We start from the raw sequence: 21,087 nt of genomic DNA, 5'->3' as shown, positions 1-21,087 counted from the left end.
AGGCAGGGGCTGAGGCCCGGGGAATGGAGACTTCATCCAGAGGTGGTGAAGTTGATATGGGACAAATATGGACCATCAGAAGTGGATCTGTTCGCGTCTCGAGAGACATCCCACTGTCCACTTTGGTTCTCCCTCTCACATCCAGCCCCACTGGGGTTGGACGCCATGGTACAGGCTTGGCCGAGGCTTCGCCTGTACGCATTTCCCCGATCGCTCTGCTCCCGGGAGTCCTGGAAAGGGTCCGCCAAGAGGGCATCAGTCTACTTCTGGTTGCCCCCATGTGGCCGGCCCGAGTATGGTTCTCAGACATGATTTCACTCCTATAGCTCCGCCATGGCAGATTCCTCTGAGGAGGGATCTGTTGTCTCAGGCGGGGGCACAGTCTTCCACCCTCGTCCAGAGCTGTGGAAACTGTGGGTCTGGCCCCTGAGGGGGTTCAGTACCTAAATGCTGGTCTATCAGCGGGGTGGTTGAAACCATACTTAGCTCTAGGGCTCCGTCTACTAGGAGATTATATGGCCTCAAGTGGAATGTGTTCTCCACTTGGTGTAGAGAACATGAAGTAGATCCAGTTAACTGCCCGGTGGCTTCAGTTCTGGAGTTTCTTCAAGATCGTTTCTCTGCTGGTCTCTCCCTTCCACACTCAAGGTGTACGTGGCTGCCATTTCGGCGTTCCATGCACCACTGAGTGATGGGCCTCTGGGGAGGCACCAGCTGGTCATTCGTTTTCTCCGTGGTACATGGAGGATGAGACCGACAACCAGGTCCAGGGTTCCTGCCTGGGACCTGGCGGTGGTTCTCGAAGGGTTATCCCTGGCCCCTTCGAACCCCTTCAGTCGGCTTCGCCCAAGGACCTGACGTTCAAGATGGCTTTTCTCTTAGCTATTACCTCTCTAAAGAGGGTGGGTGATCTTCAAGCCCTGGCAGTGACGCCAGCTTGCTTGGAGTTTGCCCCTGGCGGAGTTAAAGCCATTTTACACCCGAGACCTGGCTATGTGCCTAAGGTGCCGTCTAACACGGCACGGTCTCACGGTCCTGCAGGCTTTTCATCCTCCACCTCATGTGTCGGCAGAAGAAGAGAGGCTCCATTTGCTCTGCCCTGTCAGAGCTTTGAGCTGTTACCTCGAGAGGTCCTCTTCTTGGAGGAGGTCGGACCAACTGTTAGTGTGTTTTGGGTCACCTAAGAAGGGGCTCCCTGCCTCGAAACAAACCATTAGTAATTGGATTGTTCAGGCTATTATCTCGGCCTACAAGGTGCGTAATTTGCCTTCACCTTTGGCCGTGAGGGCTCATTCAACTAGAGGCATGGCGTCCTCTAGGGCTCTCTTATCGGGAGTACCCCTCCAGGAGATCTGTGAGGCAGCCGGTTGGGCTACCCCGCACACTTTCATCAGGTTTTACAGTCTGCACCTCCCTAGTACGCCTGGCGACGCGTGTGCTCTCGTCCTAGCTGAGTGCCTGAGTTCAGTTTCACCCTAGGGCAGGCCTTTTTTCGGTGCGTGGCCTAGTGGGCATTCGTTCCCCAAAGAGTCGTTTTCAACGACGCAGTGCGAAGTTCCCTCGGAAGGGAACGTCTCGGGTTATGACTATAACCCTTGTTCCCTGAGAAGGAACGAGACACTGCATCGTCCTGCCACGCCCCTCAAGGCCTGAGAGCGGCTTGCTTCATCGCTAGGCTAATGTGTATGTGTGCCGGCGTCACTTTTATGCATCCGGTTATGCCGTCACATGTTACGTCATGACGCAACACCAATCAAGATTGGAATAGTTTCATTCATACTTCAGAGGCGCACGCTAAGGAGCGTTCCCCAAAGAGTCGTTTTCAACGACGCAGTGTCTCGTTCCCTTCTCAGGGAACAAGGGTTATAGTCATAACCCGAGACGTTTCTCTCTAAAGAATATTGTTTTTTGATGATGATGATAATGAAACTTTAAGCTTTGAAAACTGATGCTAATGTCTCGTATGGCTTGTTCTTTTCTCAGTAAACTCTCTGGGGATCAGCGACGAGCTCAAACAAAAGTTACAGGACGTGATGGTGGACAGACACAAACTAACGCTGGGAAAAACACTGGGAGAAGGTGAGACTTACATAACTGCTGTTGAGATCTGCATCTTGTTTCAATTCGCAGTCAGATTGTAAATGTGTGTGTGTGTGTGTGTGTGTGTGTGTGTGTGTGTGTGTGTAGGTGAGTTTGGCTCTGTTATGGAGGGTTTGCTAACTCAAGAGGACTCTGTGCTCAAAGTGGCTGTGAAGACCATGAAAAGTAAGTTTAAAGCAAGAGCATAATCTCTAAAAACATGTGCAATCATTTTCATTGTGCTAACTTCATTCCGTTACTGTTTTGTCATCAGTTGCTATCTGCACTCGCACTGAAATGGAAGATTTTCTGCGAGAGGCGGCCTGCATGAAAGAGTTTGACCATCAGAACGTCATGAGGCTTCTGGGTAAGAATGAAACACGGAAGAGTCGGTCAATGCCTCTGTTACTTTTTCAGTAAATTAGGAAATCAGACCCTGAATACTCCACTTGAGGAGGCTTTCCTGTTGTTAGTAAATTAGACTAGTGAGATATTTTAGGAAATGCACGCTTACCAAACGGGTTTCATGTACAGTTAGCCATGAAGTCATTTATCGAAAAATAAAACATTAACACTGATCAAGATCTCAACCCGAAGCAGCGGACTGTACATTATGGCTATTTAATGAATAAATATTTTGTATAAATGGACATGAAATATTGATTTGAGTGAAAATGATTTCATCGCACAGCTATGGATGAGTGCAACAGTGGCCGTTCTGTCAAATAAAAAAGTGTTTGACAATCACATAAAAGACAAAGGGACAAGACTGTGTACTTAACGACTCTATTTTCACGTCTTATCCTATCTTATATATTTTCGTGAGAGCGCTCATTCTAAGCGCAGTGGGTGGGAGTGCTTGCGCTATCTCTGGGTGTATGAGCGCAAACTGTGGGTATATTGTATGTTAATTAAGTGGTGCAAAGCACAGTTTGCTATTTTCCTGAGAAGTATGGTCAATGCGGTAAGATCCCTGATAACCCCATCTGTTTTCGGCACAAAGTATAAACTCAGATCCTACATATGCTGTTTGGGGATTCCACCAGCAGGTGGTAATAAAGTTCATGTCCAAACTCAAAAAACACGGTGGAACACTGTTAATTCTAGCCATGGTTTTGTGTCAGTAGATCAATATGATTCATTATATTTACATTATCTTTAATTTAACGGAGCCTGCATTAATCAGTCATATAATGAGCGTGTCTTTGTCATAGAAGTATGCCTTCGACATTCAACATTAATGCAGTTAATGCGTAACAGAACGTACAGTCCATTTACACAACCAACTGCCTATGAGTGTTAGCAAAGCTTGAAAGGGAATTGAATATATAATAGGACACAAACGGCAGACTCGTTTGTGTCATTCACAGTGTGTCGTGGGAGTGGCCGGTCACTGCAGAGCTCTTTTGCTGCGGTTTGATGTGATTTCTCTGATTGGTGGATTTTCCCCTTCAGGATCCTGGGTAGTGTAGTTCTTAAGTCACAAATTCTGCTTTTGAACACTATTTGAAAAAAGGAAGCTTAAATAACATCGTCTGAAGGCCCCCCAAACGTCCACTGGTCATTTTTTTGTTGCTCATGATTTACTAAAAGTCATAGAAGTATGCCAAAAATTTTGCAAATGCCTTTATGCAGTTTTAAGATATGAGCAATTAAACATAGTGGCCCCTTTTTTTGGGGCCACCCTATAATTCTCGAACCACATTATTATTAATTTTCCTTTAGCCTTGGTTACATCAGCAACAGAGAAAAGTAATTTCAAAGGCAGTTATTATATTATAGTAATTAACTAAATGACTAATTACTGTTTGTGTGTTAGGTGTGTGTCTGCAGACAGTGGAAAGTGAAGGTTATCCATCTCCTGTTGTTATTTTGCCCTACATGAAGCATGGAGACCTGCACAGCTACCTGCTGTACTCCAGACTGGGCGACTCACCTGTGGTCAGTTCAACACACAGACACACACACATACACACTCACACACACCCTGCTCTGTCACTTACTGCTTATATAACACTTTCATTTAGAATTAACTATTCATTTAAATGGATAAAACAACAACAACAACAACAAATAAATATTCTGTATTTTATGCCCATTAAGTCACACTAAACAGTGCCACATACATATGTGGTAGTTTATGCTATCTGGCGCTAATGCAACTCTCTGAAAGCACTTTTATCTCACTCTCTTTCTCTCTCTCACACACACACACATGCACACACACAAATTTCTCAATACACACACACACACACAAAACACACTCTGACATCCAAATCAACACACCCAAACAATTTTAGCTGCATCATTTATTCAGTTGTCCTGAAATGCTCTATAATACAGCAAACAGAAAATAGGGGAAAAGGATGTATTTGCTCCATAGGCTAAACATGAGAAAAATGGCGCCATCTGGTGGAAAATATAAAAAATTATAATTTTGAAGCCAGGGCTCCGGAATGAAAGCATATCATTGAATTCAAGATTTTACGCTTTAATGGCACTGGGATCAAATATTACAGTTTAATGGGTTTCAATGGGGACATTTTTGTCCTGAAGGTCCCGAGTCTAACTATCTTGTGTACACAGTGTATTATAGATATATTATAGGAACTGATGATGAAATATCAAAATTTATGCCGTTGGCATGATTGAAAACAAAACAAAAATGTCCTGAAGGTCGCACAAGGGTTAATTACTCATGAATGCCAAACATAGTGATGGAAACCAAGGCCAATCTTTCTGATGCAATCACAGTGAGGGATTTTCTGGTCAACCACTCTCTCAAGAAGTTTGTTTTGAGGCTAGAATGCTCATGGTTAAAGTTGTGAAACTCCAGTGTAATCATAAATTAAGTTTCTCACAAGAGCAGACATCAGGCAAATGTTCAGAAAACACAAAACACTCCCACAGGAACATTTAGTACCGCAAAAATGTTCATACAGCCCACTGGTCTGCAGTGTTTGTTATTGTCAATGGACATGTGTGTATGGTCAGAGCAGAATCTAGGAGAAGGACTCTGGCACCACCTAACTGTCACAAGAAGAATACAAAAAAAGGACATCTAACATCAAATGTTACATTAGATTTGATGATACATCAACCTGATACTGCTTTTTAAATGTCCATAATGTCTTTGTCTCTTTTGTGTAGTTCCTGCCCTCTCAGATGCTGGTGAAGTTCATGGCAGATATTGCTAGAGGTATGGAGTATCTGAGCAACAAAAACTTCATTCATAGGGACCTGGCGGCTCGAAACTGCATGTGAGTATAAACATACATAACAACTCATGCCTACTCACACATGTTTGAAGTTGAGAACTCATCCTATTTTACTTCCGTTATGAAATCAGAAATTCATCAAAAATAGACAGGACTTTATTTTATCCATCGGAAACTGATTGAATGGTAAAAACGTGGCCTCTATATGACAGGTGGTTTGTATGTTGTTTACAAGCTTATAAACCCCTAGTTGAATTTTTGAAGATCACTTTGCATATATTTGAGATAACTGTAGTATTTGGGTTCCTGTAGCTCAGCTGGTAGCGATTGGCAAGATCATGGGTTCGGGGGCCTGGGTAGCTCAGAGAGGACTGATGCTGACTACCAATCCTGGAGTCGCGAGTTCAAATCCAGGGTGTGCTGAGTGACTCCAGCCTGGTCTCCTGGTAGAGTCACATGGGGTAACCTCCTCGTGGTCGTAATTAGTAGGTCTCGCTCTCAATGGGGCGTGTGGTGAGTTGTGTGTGGATCGCGGAGAGTAGCATGAGCCTCCACAGGCTGTGAGTCTCCGCGGTGTCATGCACAACGAGTCACGTGATAAGATGCGTGGATTGAAGGTCTCAGAAGCAGAGGCAACTGAGAATTGTCCTCCGCCACACAGATTGAGATGAGTCACCATGTATGTATCTTGTTGTAGATTCACAAGAACAGTCTCGTTAGTGTTATTCAATCAGAAATCAGACTACACCAGTCGTGCTGTGTTTTTCACGCTGTCGATTCGAAAGAACCAACACATTAGAGTCATTCTTTCGGGAATCAGACTCTACTGCTCATGCTATATGTTTTCGATTAACTAATAAGTATAGGCTCAAAAGAGTCATTTGTTCTTGTATTGGACTATTCTGGTGGCAAGTATGTTTTGCACTGTAGATCCAAAAGAACCGGCTCTTTCGAGTATTCATTTTGGAATGAATACTCAAATCACTGGTCACCGTCGGTCCAATTCACACAACATTTAGCATGTATCATCTAGAGACCCTCATGGCAAAAAGTTCTAAATCAAACGTTTAGAAGAAATAAGTGAATGAGTGAACTTTGGCTGTTTCCCAAATCACTTATCATGCTATATCTTCTGAACTGTTTGACGAGTCAAAATTCTTTTGATTACTTTTTGTCATGAGGGTCTCTAGATGATATATAAATATTTTGTGAATTTGAACAAATTTTTTTTTACTATTTTAGAAAGACGGAAATTAAATATTAGATTTATATTTTGTTTCACTTAACTCAGGGATGACACTTTGCTACAATATAATGTAGTTAGTGTACAGCTTGTATAACAGTGTAAATTTGCTGTCCCCTCAAAATAACTCAACACACAGCCATTAATGTCTAAAAATATTCAGATTTTAACCCATACATTTGCAAAAATATTGGCAGGGGTGTTTGAGACTATCCTGCCAAATTTTGTGTCTCAACTATCGATAATAGTGTAGTACTCTGTAGCTACAGTATCTCACAAAAGTGAGTACACCTCTCACATTTTTGTAAATATTTGATTATATCTTTTCATGTGACAACACTGAAGAAATGACACTTTGCTACAATGTAATGTAGTTAGTGTACAGCTTGTATAACAGTGTAAATTTGCTGTCCCCTCAAAATAACTCAACACACAGCCATTAATGTCTAAACCTCTGGCAACAAAAGTGAGTACACCCCTAAGTGAAAATGTCCAAATTGGTCCCAATTAGCCATTTTCCCTCCCCGGTGTCATGTGTCTCGTTAGTGTTATAAGGTCTCAGGTGTGAATGGGGAACAGGTATGTTAAATTTGGTGTCATTGCTCTCACACTCCCTCAAACTGGTCACTGGAAGTTCAACATGGCACCTCATGGCAAAGAACTCTCTGAGGATCTGAAAAGAAGAATTGTTGCTCTACATAAAGATGGCCTAGGCTATAAGAAGATTGCCAAGACCCTGACACTGATCTGCAGTTTAACAGGACAGGTTCCACTCAGAACAGGCCTCGCCATGGTCAACCAAAGAAGTTGAGTGCACGTGCTCAGCGTCATATCCAGAGGTTTTCTTTTGGAAATAGAAGGGTCGCAGGCTAACCTGATGACGTTACAAATCAACATCTTACATACACTGATTGATGCTGGCATTTACAATCTTTTTAAATCAGATATGTGTTTTGTGATTGTTTTTGGTGTTGTCATTGTGCCAGTTGGTTTTGTGTTCTGGGTTTTCTTTTCTTTTCAGTACAATCAAGGTACATATTCAAATAAGGCCACAACACTTCATCAAATGTCATTTAGCTTTATTTCATATAACATTTCCACAATCATCCTGCCTGCTGCTCATTTTCTGGTTCACATGCTGTATAGCCAAACAGTTCTTCTTCTTCTTCTTTCTTTTAATGGCGGTTGGCAAACAACTTTTAAGTGTGCATTACCGCCACCTTCTGATATGGAGTGTGGATCACAATAGCCTTTCCTCACTACCCTTAAAATAAATATATAAATACCTACATACATCCATAATAAAACCAATAAATAACTTCATAAATATCTAATAACATTATTAATATTCATACATTTTCATCATTAATAAATACAATTTTCTAAGGAAACTAAACTCATATCCTTCTACTAAGCCCCGTATTACTCAAAAACACAAATATCGCTCTATACCCTACATGCCCTGAATTCATTTGTAATAGTTCCTTCATTTCAAATCTATTTTTTTCTTTTCTAAACCAGTCTTTCAGCCTCATCCTTTCCTCCTTATACTTATGACAATTAATAATTACATGTTCTACTGTTTCGTTAATATTACAGACCTCACACATCCCAGTCTCATGCTTCCCTATTAATTTAAGCGTACTATTCAATCCAGTATGCCCAAATCTCATTCTTGAAATAATGTCCTCTTCCCTTTTATTCCTACTATTTTCTCTCATACCTCCTACCCTCTTCTGGATACTGTAGTACATTCTTGCTTTTGTTTCTATATCCCACTCCACTTGCCACTTCTTTCTCATTTCTTCTTTGATTATGCTTTTAACTTCCGCCTTACTATAACTTATTTCCATATCTATCTCTGTTTTTTTTGTTGCATTATTGGCATATTTGTCTGCCATTTCATTTCCTTCTACTCCTATATGGGCTGGAATCCAGATGAATTTTACTACTACTCCTACTCTATTAATTCTATAAACAGCTTGGGCTATTTCCAACAAAATATCCTGTCTTACTTCTGATTTCATGTTCTTAATACTGGTTAACGCACTACTTGAATCTGACCCTATTAACACTTCCCTTGACCTACTATTTTCAACCCACTCAAGGGCTAAGAGAATGGCCAGCATTTCTCCTGTATGCACTGACATTTTATCATTTACTCTCTTATTTAACATAACATTCACTTCTGGTATAATGAACGCAGCTCCTACTCTATTAACTTCTGTTTTTGATGCATCTGTATATATCTTAACAAACATAGAATACTTCTCTATGTATCTACTAACCTGACTCCTATCAATACTATTCTCTTTTTTCCACTCTAAAAGGTGCAAATCTACCTCTAACTCCCCTAATATCCAAGATGGAACATTAGATAATGGCACAGTTGGCCTTACCGTCATATCTCCTATCCCCATCTCATCGACTGCATACCTTATTATCCATCCAAAGCTCTTAATCTGTCGTCTTTCCCTTTCTTGACATGGTTGTAACACCTTCTGAGTCAGGTGTCTTTCCTTATGCCCTTTTAAATTTGCCCAGTAAGTTAATGCTATCTGATTTCTTCTAATCTCCAATGGCATCTCATTCATTTCTACTTGTAATGCCGCTACTGGGGTTGTTTTAAAAGCACCACAACAGAGTCTCAACGCCTGACTTTGAATAACATCCAACTTTTTTAGTAAAGTTCTTGAAGCAGACTGGTAAACTGTACATCCATAATCAATAACTGCCCTAATTAATCCAATATAAACTATTTTCAATGAGGTCCTATTTGCTCCCCACTCTCTACCTCTCAGACATCTTATTACATTCAATATTCTTTTACATTTTTCAACAACTTTCTCAATATGTATTTTCCAGTTAAGTTTTTTGTCAAACCATATCCCGAGATATTTAAAACATTCCACTCTCTCTAGATTTTTGTCATAAAGTTTAAGTTGAATCTGTTCTTGATTTTTCCTTTGAGAAAAACAGATTACTTTGGTCTTTGCCACTGAAAACCTAAAACCCCATTCCATTCCCCAACTCTCTACCTTCCCAATTGCCTCTTGCATCTTCCTCACTATATATTCTATATTTCTTCCCTTTTCCACATAACACTGTCATCTGCAAATAAAGCAACACTTATAGATCTATCAACTCTACTAAACACTTCATTTATCATAATTAAAAACAAAACTGGACTAACTATACTCCCTTGAGGAGTTCCATTTTCCACTAAATACTTTGTACTCAATTCTGTCCCTACTCTTATTGCGATCCACCTATCAGTTAAAAAGTTTTTGATCCAACTATACATTCTCCCTCTTATTCCCAATTTATAAATCTTAATCATAAGTCCTTGTTTCCACAACATATCGTACGCCTTCTCAACATCAAAAAATACAGATAATCAAATCAAATCACTTTATTGTCACACTACCATATACACAAGTGCAACAGTAGGTGAAATTCTTGTGTGCAGTTCCGAGCAACATAGCAGTCATGACAGTGACGAGACATATACCAATTACAGTAAACAACATACTTACACAACACAATTTACAAATCAAATGTACACATAATTACACAACACGATAATTATATACAATACACACAATATAGAGTTAATATACTTTATTAATTTGAGCTTTTCTAATTTCACTTTCTAAACATATAGCCGGATCTATTGTGCTTCATCCCTTTCTAAACCCACTCTGGTAATCCTTTATCAATTCCTTTGTCTCCAAATAATACTTTAATCTTTCATTTATCATTTTTTCCATAATTTTCCCTACATGTGACGTTAAAGCAATCAGTCTATAACTTTCTGCCAAACTCGGATCCTTACCTGGTTTACATATAGGGACAATAATTGATTCTTTCCACTTTTTTGGCAAACATCCCACTTCCCATACCTTATTATATAACTTTAATAACATTTCTTTACTCTCATCATTTAAATTTTTTATCATAAAATAACTTATTTGATCATTCCCTGGCGTTGTTTTTCCCGATTTTCTTAAGACATTATTCAACTCACCCATTGTAAACATCACATTTATGGTACTTTCATTATCCCCACCATCCTGTATTACTTCAACACTATCTCTTATTGTTTTCTCCCTCTGCGTCTTTTCCTCATTACTCAAATTACTATTACTATGTATTTTAACAAATGTCCTTGCCAGCAACTCTGCTTTACCTTTGCTCTCTATTATTACTTTCTCTCCTTCTTTCATTATAGGATAACCATACTCTTTTTTTATTTCCTGACATTCGCCAAACAGTTCTCTTCTTCTTCTTCAATTTTTTAAATGGCGGTTGACAACTATTTGTTGCATTACCGCCACCGCTGGAGTGGAGTGTATAACAGGAGTTATCTATTTTCTATAAAATTAAATTCTTTTCAAAAGGCCTGTATTCTTTAAAAACAAAAACAAAAAATGCAAAATCTTTCCATCCTTTCTTTGTAAAATATTCCTGTATTCAAATACACTTTCATTGGCTTCTACTTAAGCAATAAACCTCTGCCTATCTTGATAATATTTTTGACAATGAATTAATACATGCTCTACTGTTTCATGGCTACACCTGATACAATACCCACAGTTTCCATCAACATGCTTTTTCATTAGAAATAAGGTACTATTAAGTCTGGTATGCCCAATTCTCAACCTGGACAATACCACTTCCTCATGTCTAGTTCTGATCGAAACTGCAAACTTTTTAACTTTAGGCTGTATACTAAAAGATGTCTCCCACCGGGTTCATTATCCCAATAGACTTGCCATTTTTCATAAGATTTTGTTTTAATAATACTCTTAACCTCTGCTTTGCTGTATTTTATGTCCACATCAATGTTGACTTTTCCTGCTGCTTTCTTGGCATATATATCAGCCAGCTCATTCCCCTCCACCCCTATATGGGCTGGAACCCATAAGAAGGAAAATTTTAAACCCGCCTTTTGCAATCCACTCGCTAACTGTAAAATATCCAGAAGAATGTCTTTCCTAGACCCTGAGTGGGAATTCTGGAGACTTAAAAGAGCAGAACTAGAGTCAGATGCTATAACTACTTTTCTATTACCCCCATTACTTTCTACCCATAACAGGGCAAACCATAAAGCTACAAGCTCTGCCGTATATACAGCCAAATCATCATTTAGCCTTTTACCTACAGCCAACCCCAATTCAGGCACCACATGCATCACTCCCACCCTCTTATCAGTTCTTTTCGAAGCATCTGTAAATATGATCATATCCTGCCTGTAATGTTCTGCTATATATCTACTAACTCTCCATTTGTCCACTTCATTCTCCTGCTTTTCTTCAAGTAGCCCTAGATCCACTTTTAGTTCCTCAAAAGTCCAAGGGGGAACTGTAGAGTATGGTACTGTAGTACAGATATTAAGTTCACTTAACCCCATATTCTCAACTTTTTGTTTGATATACCACCCAAAGCTTTTAACTCCCTCATTCAGTCGCTCTTGACAGTTTCTTAATACTGGCTGTGCAATGTGATCATCATTATGTCCCATAAGATTAGCCCAGTACACTAGAGCAAGCTGATCTCTTCTCAAATACAATGGCATCTCCCCCACCTCCACTTGGATGGTTGCCACTGGAGAGGTTTTGACTGCTCCACTACATATTCTCAAGACTTGGTTTTGCATTACATCAAGTTTATATAATAATGACTTGGAGGCTGACCCATATGCTACACACCCATAATCAAACACTGATCTCATTAGCCCAGTGTAAATTGTTCTCAATGCTGACCCAGATGCACCCCACTCAACCCCACACAAGCATCTCATAACATTTAGAATTTTCTTACACTTATCCACCATCTTCTGTATATGAAATACCCATGTCAACTTCCTATCAAACCATACTCCCAAATACTTAAATACCTCAACTCTTTCCATCTCTCTACCTGACAGGTAACCAAACAGTTCTCCTGGTTTGATCCAGTTTTAAAGCATTGGCCACACCCATCCAATTGGGCTATACCATTAATTATTATTTTCAGAGGGGGAACTTTTATAACAGCAGGTTTTGTGTTTGTTTTGCTGTTTATTTCCCTTCTGTTATCAATTGTTGTGTGGACTAGTTGCATATTGGGTGGCCTGATATTCTAGGCCCCATTTTGTTTGCTTATACATGAAATTGATGTTTATTTTTCCCCCACATTAGTTCATTCTAAGGGAGGAGCTACATCCTATAAAAAGGGTACTGATAGAGCTCAGGTTTTTTTTTTTTTTTTTTTCTTTTCTTTTCGTTTCTTTTTTGAGAAGAGGTTAATGGAACAGTGTTGTGGACATGGGCCATTTGTTGGTTTAGCCATTTTTGCACATTGATGCAATTTTCTTTTGTGTAGCTATTGTTTATACTTATGTAAATATTTTCACTGTTAATACTTTTGCACCGTAATAAACACTTCTTGGGATCCACCAGCACATCATTTTTACTCTGACCGTTAGACCCCTTAACAAGACGTATGAGTACTGCCAGCATTGCTTCAGAGGTTGAAGGGGTGGGGGGTCAGCCTGTCAGTGCTCAGACCATACGCAGCACACTGCATCAAATTGGTCTGCATGGCTGTCGTCCCAGAAGGAAGCCTCTTCTAAAGATGATGCACAAGAAAGCCCGAAAACAGTTTGCTGAAGACAAGCAGACTAAGGACATGGATTACTGGAACCATGTCCTGTGGTCTGATGAGACCAAGATAAACTTATTTGGTTCAGATGGTGTCAAGCGTGTGTGGCGGCAACCAGGTGAGGAGTACAAAGACAAGTGTGTCTTGCCTACAGTCAAGCATGGTGGTGGGAGTGTCATGGTCTGGGGCTGCATGAGTGCTGCCGGCACTGGGGAGCTACAGTTCATTGAGGGAACCATGAATGCCAGCATGTACTGTGACATACTGAAGCAGAGCATGATCCCCTCCCTTTGGAGACGGGCCGCAGGGCAGTATTCCAGCACGATAACAACCCCAAACACACCTCCAAGAGGACCACCTGACCTACTAAAGAAGCTGAGGGTGAAGGGGATGGACTGGCCAAGCATGTCTCCAGATCTAAACCCTATTGAGCATCTGTGGGGCATCCTCAAACGGAAGGTGAAGGAGCACAAGGTCTCTAACATCCACCAGCTCCGTGATGTCATGGAGAAGTGGAAGAGGACTCCAGTGGCCACCTGTGAAGCTCTGGTGAACTCCATGCCCAAGAGGGTTAAAGCAGTGCTGGAAAATAATGGTGGCCACACAAAATATTGACACTTTGGTCTAATTTGGACATTTTCACTTAGGGGTGTACTCACTTTTGTTGCTAGAGGTTTAGACATTAATGGCTGTGTGTTGAGTTATTTTGAGGGGACAGCAAATTTACACTGTTATACAAGCTGTACACTAACTACATTACATTGTAGCAAAGTGTCATTTCTTCAGTGTTGTCACATGAAAAGATATAATCAAATATTTACAAAAATGTGAGGGGTGTACTCACTTTTGTGAGATACTGTACATTTAATGCATTCCATAGAATTCCTCATATTTCCATCAAAATCAGTACAGAATTGTGGAAATGTATACAGATTGCATCTGGTCCTTAGATGTCTGATGAATGTTGTTTTTACAGTTCTCAATAGATTTTGGTTGTGCTCTAAAAAGGCACATTGTGATTTATTTTTTTTCTGCTTACAAGGTTAAACGAGAACATGAACGTGTGTGTGGCTGACTTTGGCCTGTCGAAGAAGATCTATAATGGAGATTATTACAGACAGGGCCGCATCTCTAAGATGCCTGTAAAGTGGATCGCAATTGAGAGCCTGGCAGACAGAGTGTACACCACCAAGAGTGATGTGGTAAGACGTCTCAGCATATTTTCATAAGGGCTCCCTTAAAGACTTAAGATTCAATTCCAGAAAATGAACAATATAAAGTGGCCTAAAGAACTACTGATTTGTGTGTCTTACAGTGGTCATTTGGAGTGACAATGTGGGAGATAGCGACTCGTGGTCAGACGCCGTACCCTGGTGTGGAGAACAGTGAAATCTATGATTATCTGAGACAGGGCAACCGACTCAAACAACCTCCAGACTGTCTGGACAGCATGTAAGTGTGCTTTTCAAAGAACCTTTGAGCATCTAATGATGTGATCCATGTGTGTTACTGTAGTAAAAGAAAAAGCTGCCTGTTATTGATATATGATGGGTTTTTAATTATTGCATTGTCGAACCACTTGTGGCAGGAAAATGAATATGAAATGCAAAGGTTTATAGATCGCATTATGGAGTTATTCATTCGGGGATCGGACTACACTGGTCACGCTGTATAGTTTGTGATGTGGATTCAAAAGAACCGGCTCGTTAGAGTCAATCATTCGGGAAACGGACTGCACTAGTAATGCTGTGTGTTTCATCCTGTTGATTCAAAAGAACCGGCTCATTAAAATCATTCATTTGGGAATTGGACTACTAAAGTAGTCGGGCTGTGTGTTTCATGCTGTTGATTCAAAAGAACTGGCTCATTAGAGTTGTTCACTCAGGAATTGGACTACACTGGTGACGCTGTATATTTTGTGATGCAGATTCTAAAGAACCAGCTCATTAGAGTCATTCATTTGGGAATTGGACTACTACAGTAGTCGTGCTGTGGTATGTTTCATGCTGTGGATTCAAAAGAATCAAGAATCTGTCTACACTGGTCATGCTGTAGGATTTTGATTCTCTAAACAGCTAATTGGAGTCAATAATTCGGGAATTGGACTACACTGGTCGCACTGTATATTTCTTGTTGTAGTTTCAAAAGAATTGGCTCATTAGAATTGTTCGCTTAAAAATTGGACTACACTGGTCGCACTGTTTATTTTGTGATGTAGATTCAAAAGAACTGGCAATTAGAGTCATTCAAGGTTGTATCTAGGCATAGGTGAACTAGGCAGTGAGGGGCACCAGTGATGCAATCGTCACGCCAATACACCGTCGCGTCCACCACCTCATGTGTTCCATCCACATCAGTGGAAAATTGCATGGTTGGGAACTGTTAGTGGAAACAACAGTCATGACAATCATACGGTTCTGGTGTTCATTTTTTTTGTTTGTTTTTTAAATGGAACCAATTATTAACAAGAACCAATTTTCGGTTCCCAACCGTACTAATGTTTGACGTCACTGACATCTATGTGTCGCTGTTTGTTCTTTACAGTTATTCCCTGATGTTCTCCTGCTGGTTATTGAGCCCAAAGGACCGGCCAAGATTTGAGATCTTGCGCTGTGAGCTTGAAAAGGTCCTGGAAGATCTGCCGAGCCAAGACCCAGATGAGATACTCTATGTCAATATGGAGGAGTCTTCCGGCGAGCTGGGGGCCATGGGGGGCCGTGACCCCATAATGGGGCTCCCTTGTGCACTCGGGGCCCTGAAGGGCTCAGGCACAGTGGCCACTGTGGAAGTCCACCACCCCAGCCGGTACGTGATTTGCCCTCAGCACGAGAACCAGCGGCTGTTCAACACCGACTCCATGGAGAGTCTCAACCTTATGGGGTCTACACCCACTCTGGCGCTCCAACCTTCGTCCTGTTCCACTCCAGTGCCGCCCTTTGAAACTCAAGCCCCTGAGGAGAGAGATGGCCCAGGTAGCAAGAAAGTGCCCTGGCATTGATGCCACAGTGACTGACATTGACTTATACTGCCTCTTGTGGAGAGCTGAGTTACTGCTCCTATCCCAATTTTGCACAAACATTCCACAAAAGTTTTTCCTTTGCTTTTCAAATGATCTTTACTGTTTAGTGTAGATTATGAGAGGTGTATGGATCATGAATTATATTTTCCAACCAGGTGTGATGCGAAAAGTTTCCATTATGCAAAGTCAAAAAACTTTGCATACTATCACAAGCATGTGTGTATACAGGATATGCAGGATAATTCAAATGATCTTTTTATATGATTAATTAGGTTTTTACTATTAAAAACTGTTGAAATTCCTACGTAATAGTAAAGATTATTATGAATATGAAATTAATTCTTGATATCAGTAATTACATTGTTGATATCGCAATGCTCATTTGCACTAGTAACAATTAAAACTAGTAAAAATGCTAATTTGTTACATCTCTAATTTGGTTTTCACTAGTGACAAAGTTAATGTCAGATATTTTTAGTGCTATTATAACTAGTAAGAAAGCCTGTTAAGATACTGTATCTTTAATTACTCTTACATTTATCGATAATCCATTTCCAGATATTTGAAACACCAAATCTTAAAAAGTTGAAATAAATGTACAAATAACAATAATTAGCATTTTTACTAGTTGTAATTGAACAGTCGGTATCGGAATGGGCATTCGCACTAGTAGCAATGTAGTTATTGATATCAAAAATGTCTATCGTATTCATATTTTTTTAATAATGATTCTGTCACATCCAGATTTTCCAGAAAAGCTCAGATATATATACAGCACACTTACCATAGCCTTATGAGATTCATATCAGTATATAATAAACTAATGTAATGAGGACAGTTTTGTTTTTAAAACTCAGTTACTTCATATAGATGCTGCTGATATTGACCATTCACCATTAACAGTAAACTCAGGAGATGCTTGCATCTACAATGACCAATAATACAAAGGTTAGATTGACCAAATGCCACAAACTAGCATGAAACTGCCACTGTCTAGAATGAAATGGAACTGGTCCAATATTTAAAGGAATAGTTCACCCAAAATGGAAAATTCTATCATTTAGATTTATTTTTTTTTTTTTTAAAGAATCATTTCACAGCACTTTCCATACAACAGCGGTTCATAGTGACCATGTCTGTCAAGCTCCACAAAGGACAAAATATCAAAAACGGAGTAGGTTGACATTTCTTTAGCTAAAATCAGTCTGGGCTTACCAAATTGCAAAACACTGCCCCCAGTGGCCAGTGCGGATGGGCGTATAGGCATTGGGTGAAATGTCCACAGAGGGGCGCCAAAAGAGATTTGTGAAGCGAGTTGCTTTCAGCTGTAAAGGCTGTAATACAGTGAAGTGGAATTCATATATTATAAGCTGATCCCCCCAAACACACCCCAAACATAAACCTAACCATCAGTGGAGTGAAAATGTAATGTTATTGGGAAAAATGCATCCTTCAAATCGCACCCATCACTAATTATGCAAACGCAATTACATCCTGGCGTCAACCTCATCTGAACCCAGGTCTCTAACGCAACACACTTCCGGTCATGCCACATAGGAAGGTAAACACGTTGGAGCTGATGCAAAAAAGTCTGAAAGGAGATGCCGCTTGTTGGTGAGCCAGCATAATGTTGTAGACCCAGAATACCGGAATTATCAGAAACATCATGCCGACTTCCTGTGTGATCATGATGAAAATTAGTTCATACGACTTATGTGTTATATTAAAAGATTTCTGAAGTCATATGACAGCTTTGTGTAACGTGCTACTGAAATTTTTTAGAAATATATTTTTTTGACTGTTTTATCAGTGGAACGGTCCAAAAACACTTTTAAATAGGTTGAACAGTTTTTTTTAGAGACCGTACATCTGTCCCTCACAGACTCATTGTCATTCCCATCAAAAATCAAAGATGGTGCTGCTGTGAATAACATCTATAGTTTTGCATTTTCTATCAAATATGATACTCAATGATTGATGGCTCCTTTTTAAAACTCTATTTAAGCTGATGAGCCAAACGACCTGTGGTATGTAAGTTTCACATGTTTATGGCACCATCTAGTGGTTATTTGTGAAAAAAGCGGTTTCAATGTTTATATCGATCTATTTAAAATGGCGACGGACTTGAGCGTAACGTGACATGTCACACATTGTTACTTATATTTTAAAATGAGTATTTCCTGAATATAAGCAACTTGTGCTTGGTTAAAATTTGGTATATTATTTTATTGAAAATCCCCTTTGAAATCCATGTATCAAATATGATACAACAGGCTTTTGAGGAATATCTCTCAATCATCATTACATTACATTTATGCCCACCACAAAACAAATCTGAGATTTGACAATTCTGACATTTTATAAGATATTTTTACAATGTGAACTAATATTTCTGTGTATTTTCATATATGCAGCATGCTCTGTCATTAGAAAGATCTCATTATTTTACTTTACAAGCTATTATGATGTCATCTCACCATAAGTTCCTGAGACCCAGCGAAAAAAAATCCCTTTTTTAAATGTTAATATAGGGTTTTGTGCAAAAAATACATATAATAAAAATAGTTTGAGAAAATAATATTTTATTCTTATTGTATTTGATGCGCTGAATTGAACTGTGATACATTTCAATTCATATTTATAGAAGGAGAGGAAGTTGTCATGACCAAACTCTGAAAAGACCTAATAATATCCCAAGATTTACCACTGTAGAAAAACCTCAATAACAAATGTCTTTCACAAAAATGAATTGCTGGGCCTCAGGAGGATAATGACCTTTATTAGCCTAATGTATCAAATATGATACATAAAGAATATTTATTTTTTTATAGTTCGTCTAATGGTACTAAAAACTGAATTTCCTGACAATTCTCTCAGTTTTGTGGCCTTCAAAATAGTTTGCAAAAGCAATAAAACTAATTATGCTTCTGTCTGTAGATTTTACTGTTGTAAACCCCTAGTTCATTTTTGAAAGGGATGGATGAAAGGTATTGCTATGGAACCTAAAATAATTGTGAGGGAACGTGGGAACTTTTTCAGAAAATAAATTCTTCGGTGCTCCGAAATGTTTTAATCTGTACTCACAAATGCAGTTGAAGATGATCAGTGAATAATGACTTAAATCAGTTAATTACACAAGCTGTTGTTTGACTTCAGAAGAACTGGAATATAGCGCACAAGACATATGGACATCTTTTGTGGCATGTTTTGGAGATTGACAGATGTGGTATGAATTGTCGTTGTTGCGTGCATACCGATTCTTCCACAGCAAAGTAAAAAAGACTGCATACAGGTTTGGAACAACATGAGAGTGAATAAATGATTACAGAGTTTTTTATTTGGGGCAGACTATTCTTTTAATTTGTTCCTGTCCTCTATGACATTTTACATGAAGTGTCTCAAGCCTCCTTCTGACGAGCATCCTTTTCCAAAGAAACACAATTCTAATCCACAGCTGTCAAAGCAAACCAAATCGCCAGTGATGATGTCATATCAGCTCAACAGTGTAAACAGTCTTGCTAACTTCAAGTTGTATACATGTTTTTTAAACTCTGTTTCTGAGGTTTATGGAATCAACAAAGTTGATAAATTTGTATAATTTTTACTCTGATATGAAACCAGTTTTGTGCTTCTGGTCCTGTTATTGTAAACTGATTTGAAGAGTAGAAAAGGGCAGTAGACTGAACCGTTAGACCACACAAATGCCACGTCTTTCTTATCGGAGGCCCTGCCCCACACTCAAGCACAGTTTTAGACTTTTTGTTTGTTTCTTGATGTTCTTGGTAAATTTGATATTTTGCACTAATCATTTTTATAAGTGTTTTATTTGTGTCTTTGTTTATTATGTTTTGTTTTGTATCTGTCATCAAATTTACACCATGATATTATAATCTTATCAAAATATTATAATATTACAAAAAGTCGATCATACAATTTTTACAATCATTTTTTATATACATTTTAATTTTTTTTTATTTTAGATGCATTGTAATGTGTTTATTATACATGAATTAAAAAAGAATTCAAATCTGAAATATAAGTAAAAGTGAATCAGACATTCTCAAACGAATCCTTTCACAGGTGCATCACAGAACCTGTGTGAGAACTCAGATGTAATGTGGTACTTTATTATTTCCACCCCTTCACTTATATCAGTGAACCACAATGCTTTAAATGTTGCATCAGATGACAAACCATAGCGGTGCTGTCTATGTAAATAATGATACTGTTCGTGTGTGACATGTATGATAAACATGTTTGTTGTCTAAAAGCCGTTTAGAGTGTATGACCCCTAGAATCTGTTGTTTTAGACATCTAGTGTGTATATGTCACATGCTCGTCATTTTGATCAATTTTGTCACTGGCACCAGACTTTCGTATGGATTTGAAGGCCTTTTAGAATTTCAGCTGACTGCAAATGGTGACAGAAGTCAAACTCAATATTCATAGAAGCACATGTTTCAAAGTGCCTTTGACAGACAGTACTTTGCCTTAAAATGGCTCAGTAGTTGATACACAAAAGTTTAGCTTTACTCTAGGTGTATATTCTGTCTAATATTGTGATTTTGATACACTTTTTTTATTAAATACTGCCTGCATAATTGATGATTTTTTTGTGATGTGTGTGTGTACAATTAATATTAATATAATTTTTTTTTAATGATAATATAAGCAATTGAACATCTATATTCAGTTTAAATTTATTTAGAATAACGATAATTAAAGTAAGAAAGTCAAGTTTAATTAAAAATACATTAGGCTTATTTGACAAGTAGATTTATGTGAACTGTACCTCTTAAGTTGACACAACAAACACACTTTTTTAAGTTGAAACAACAAGATTTTTTTACAGTGATCGCTCAAAATCAAATGTTAAATTATAA

At 39.0% G+C, this 21,087-nt stretch overlaps 1 protein-coding gene across 1 annotated transcript in view; it reads left to right on the top strand.

The window, feature by feature from the left end:
- The window catches only part of LOC127629665 (tyrosine-protein kinase receptor UFO), a 93,060-nt gene extending 72,262 nt beyond the window's left edge, over positions 1-20,798 (top strand). The window contains exons 13-20 of the mRNA XM_052106868.1: positions 1,984-2,079; positions 2,188-2,265; positions 2,354-2,446; positions 3,899-4,020; positions 5,230-5,339; positions 14,228-14,387; positions 14,501-14,637; positions 15,730-20,798. Of these exons, the coding sequence (XP_051962828.1) occupies positions 1,984-2,079; positions 2,188-2,265; positions 2,354-2,446; positions 3,899-4,020; positions 5,230-5,339; positions 14,228-14,387; positions 14,501-14,637; positions 15,730-16,183 (1,250 nt within the window). The 3' untranslated portion in view covers positions 16,184-20,798. The remainder of the gene's footprint in view (positions 1-1,983; positions 2,080-2,187; positions 2,266-2,353; positions 2,447-3,898; positions 4,021-5,229; positions 5,340-14,227; positions 14,388-14,500; positions 14,638-15,729) is intronic.
- Positions 20,799-21,087: the final 289 nt, after the last annotated feature.

Source organism: Xyrauchen texanus, chromosome 36 (assembly GCF_025860055.1).
Source record: "Xyrauchen texanus isolate HMW12.3.18 chromosome 36, RBS_HiC_50CHRs, whole genome shotgun sequence".
Classification (NCBI taxonomy): Eukaryota; Metazoa; Chordata; class Actinopteri; order Cypriniformes; family Catostomidae; genus Xyrauchen; species Xyrauchen texanus.
The sequence above is the reverse complement of the archived record's forward strand: the minus strand, read 5'-3'. Positions and strand labels throughout refer to the sequence as shown.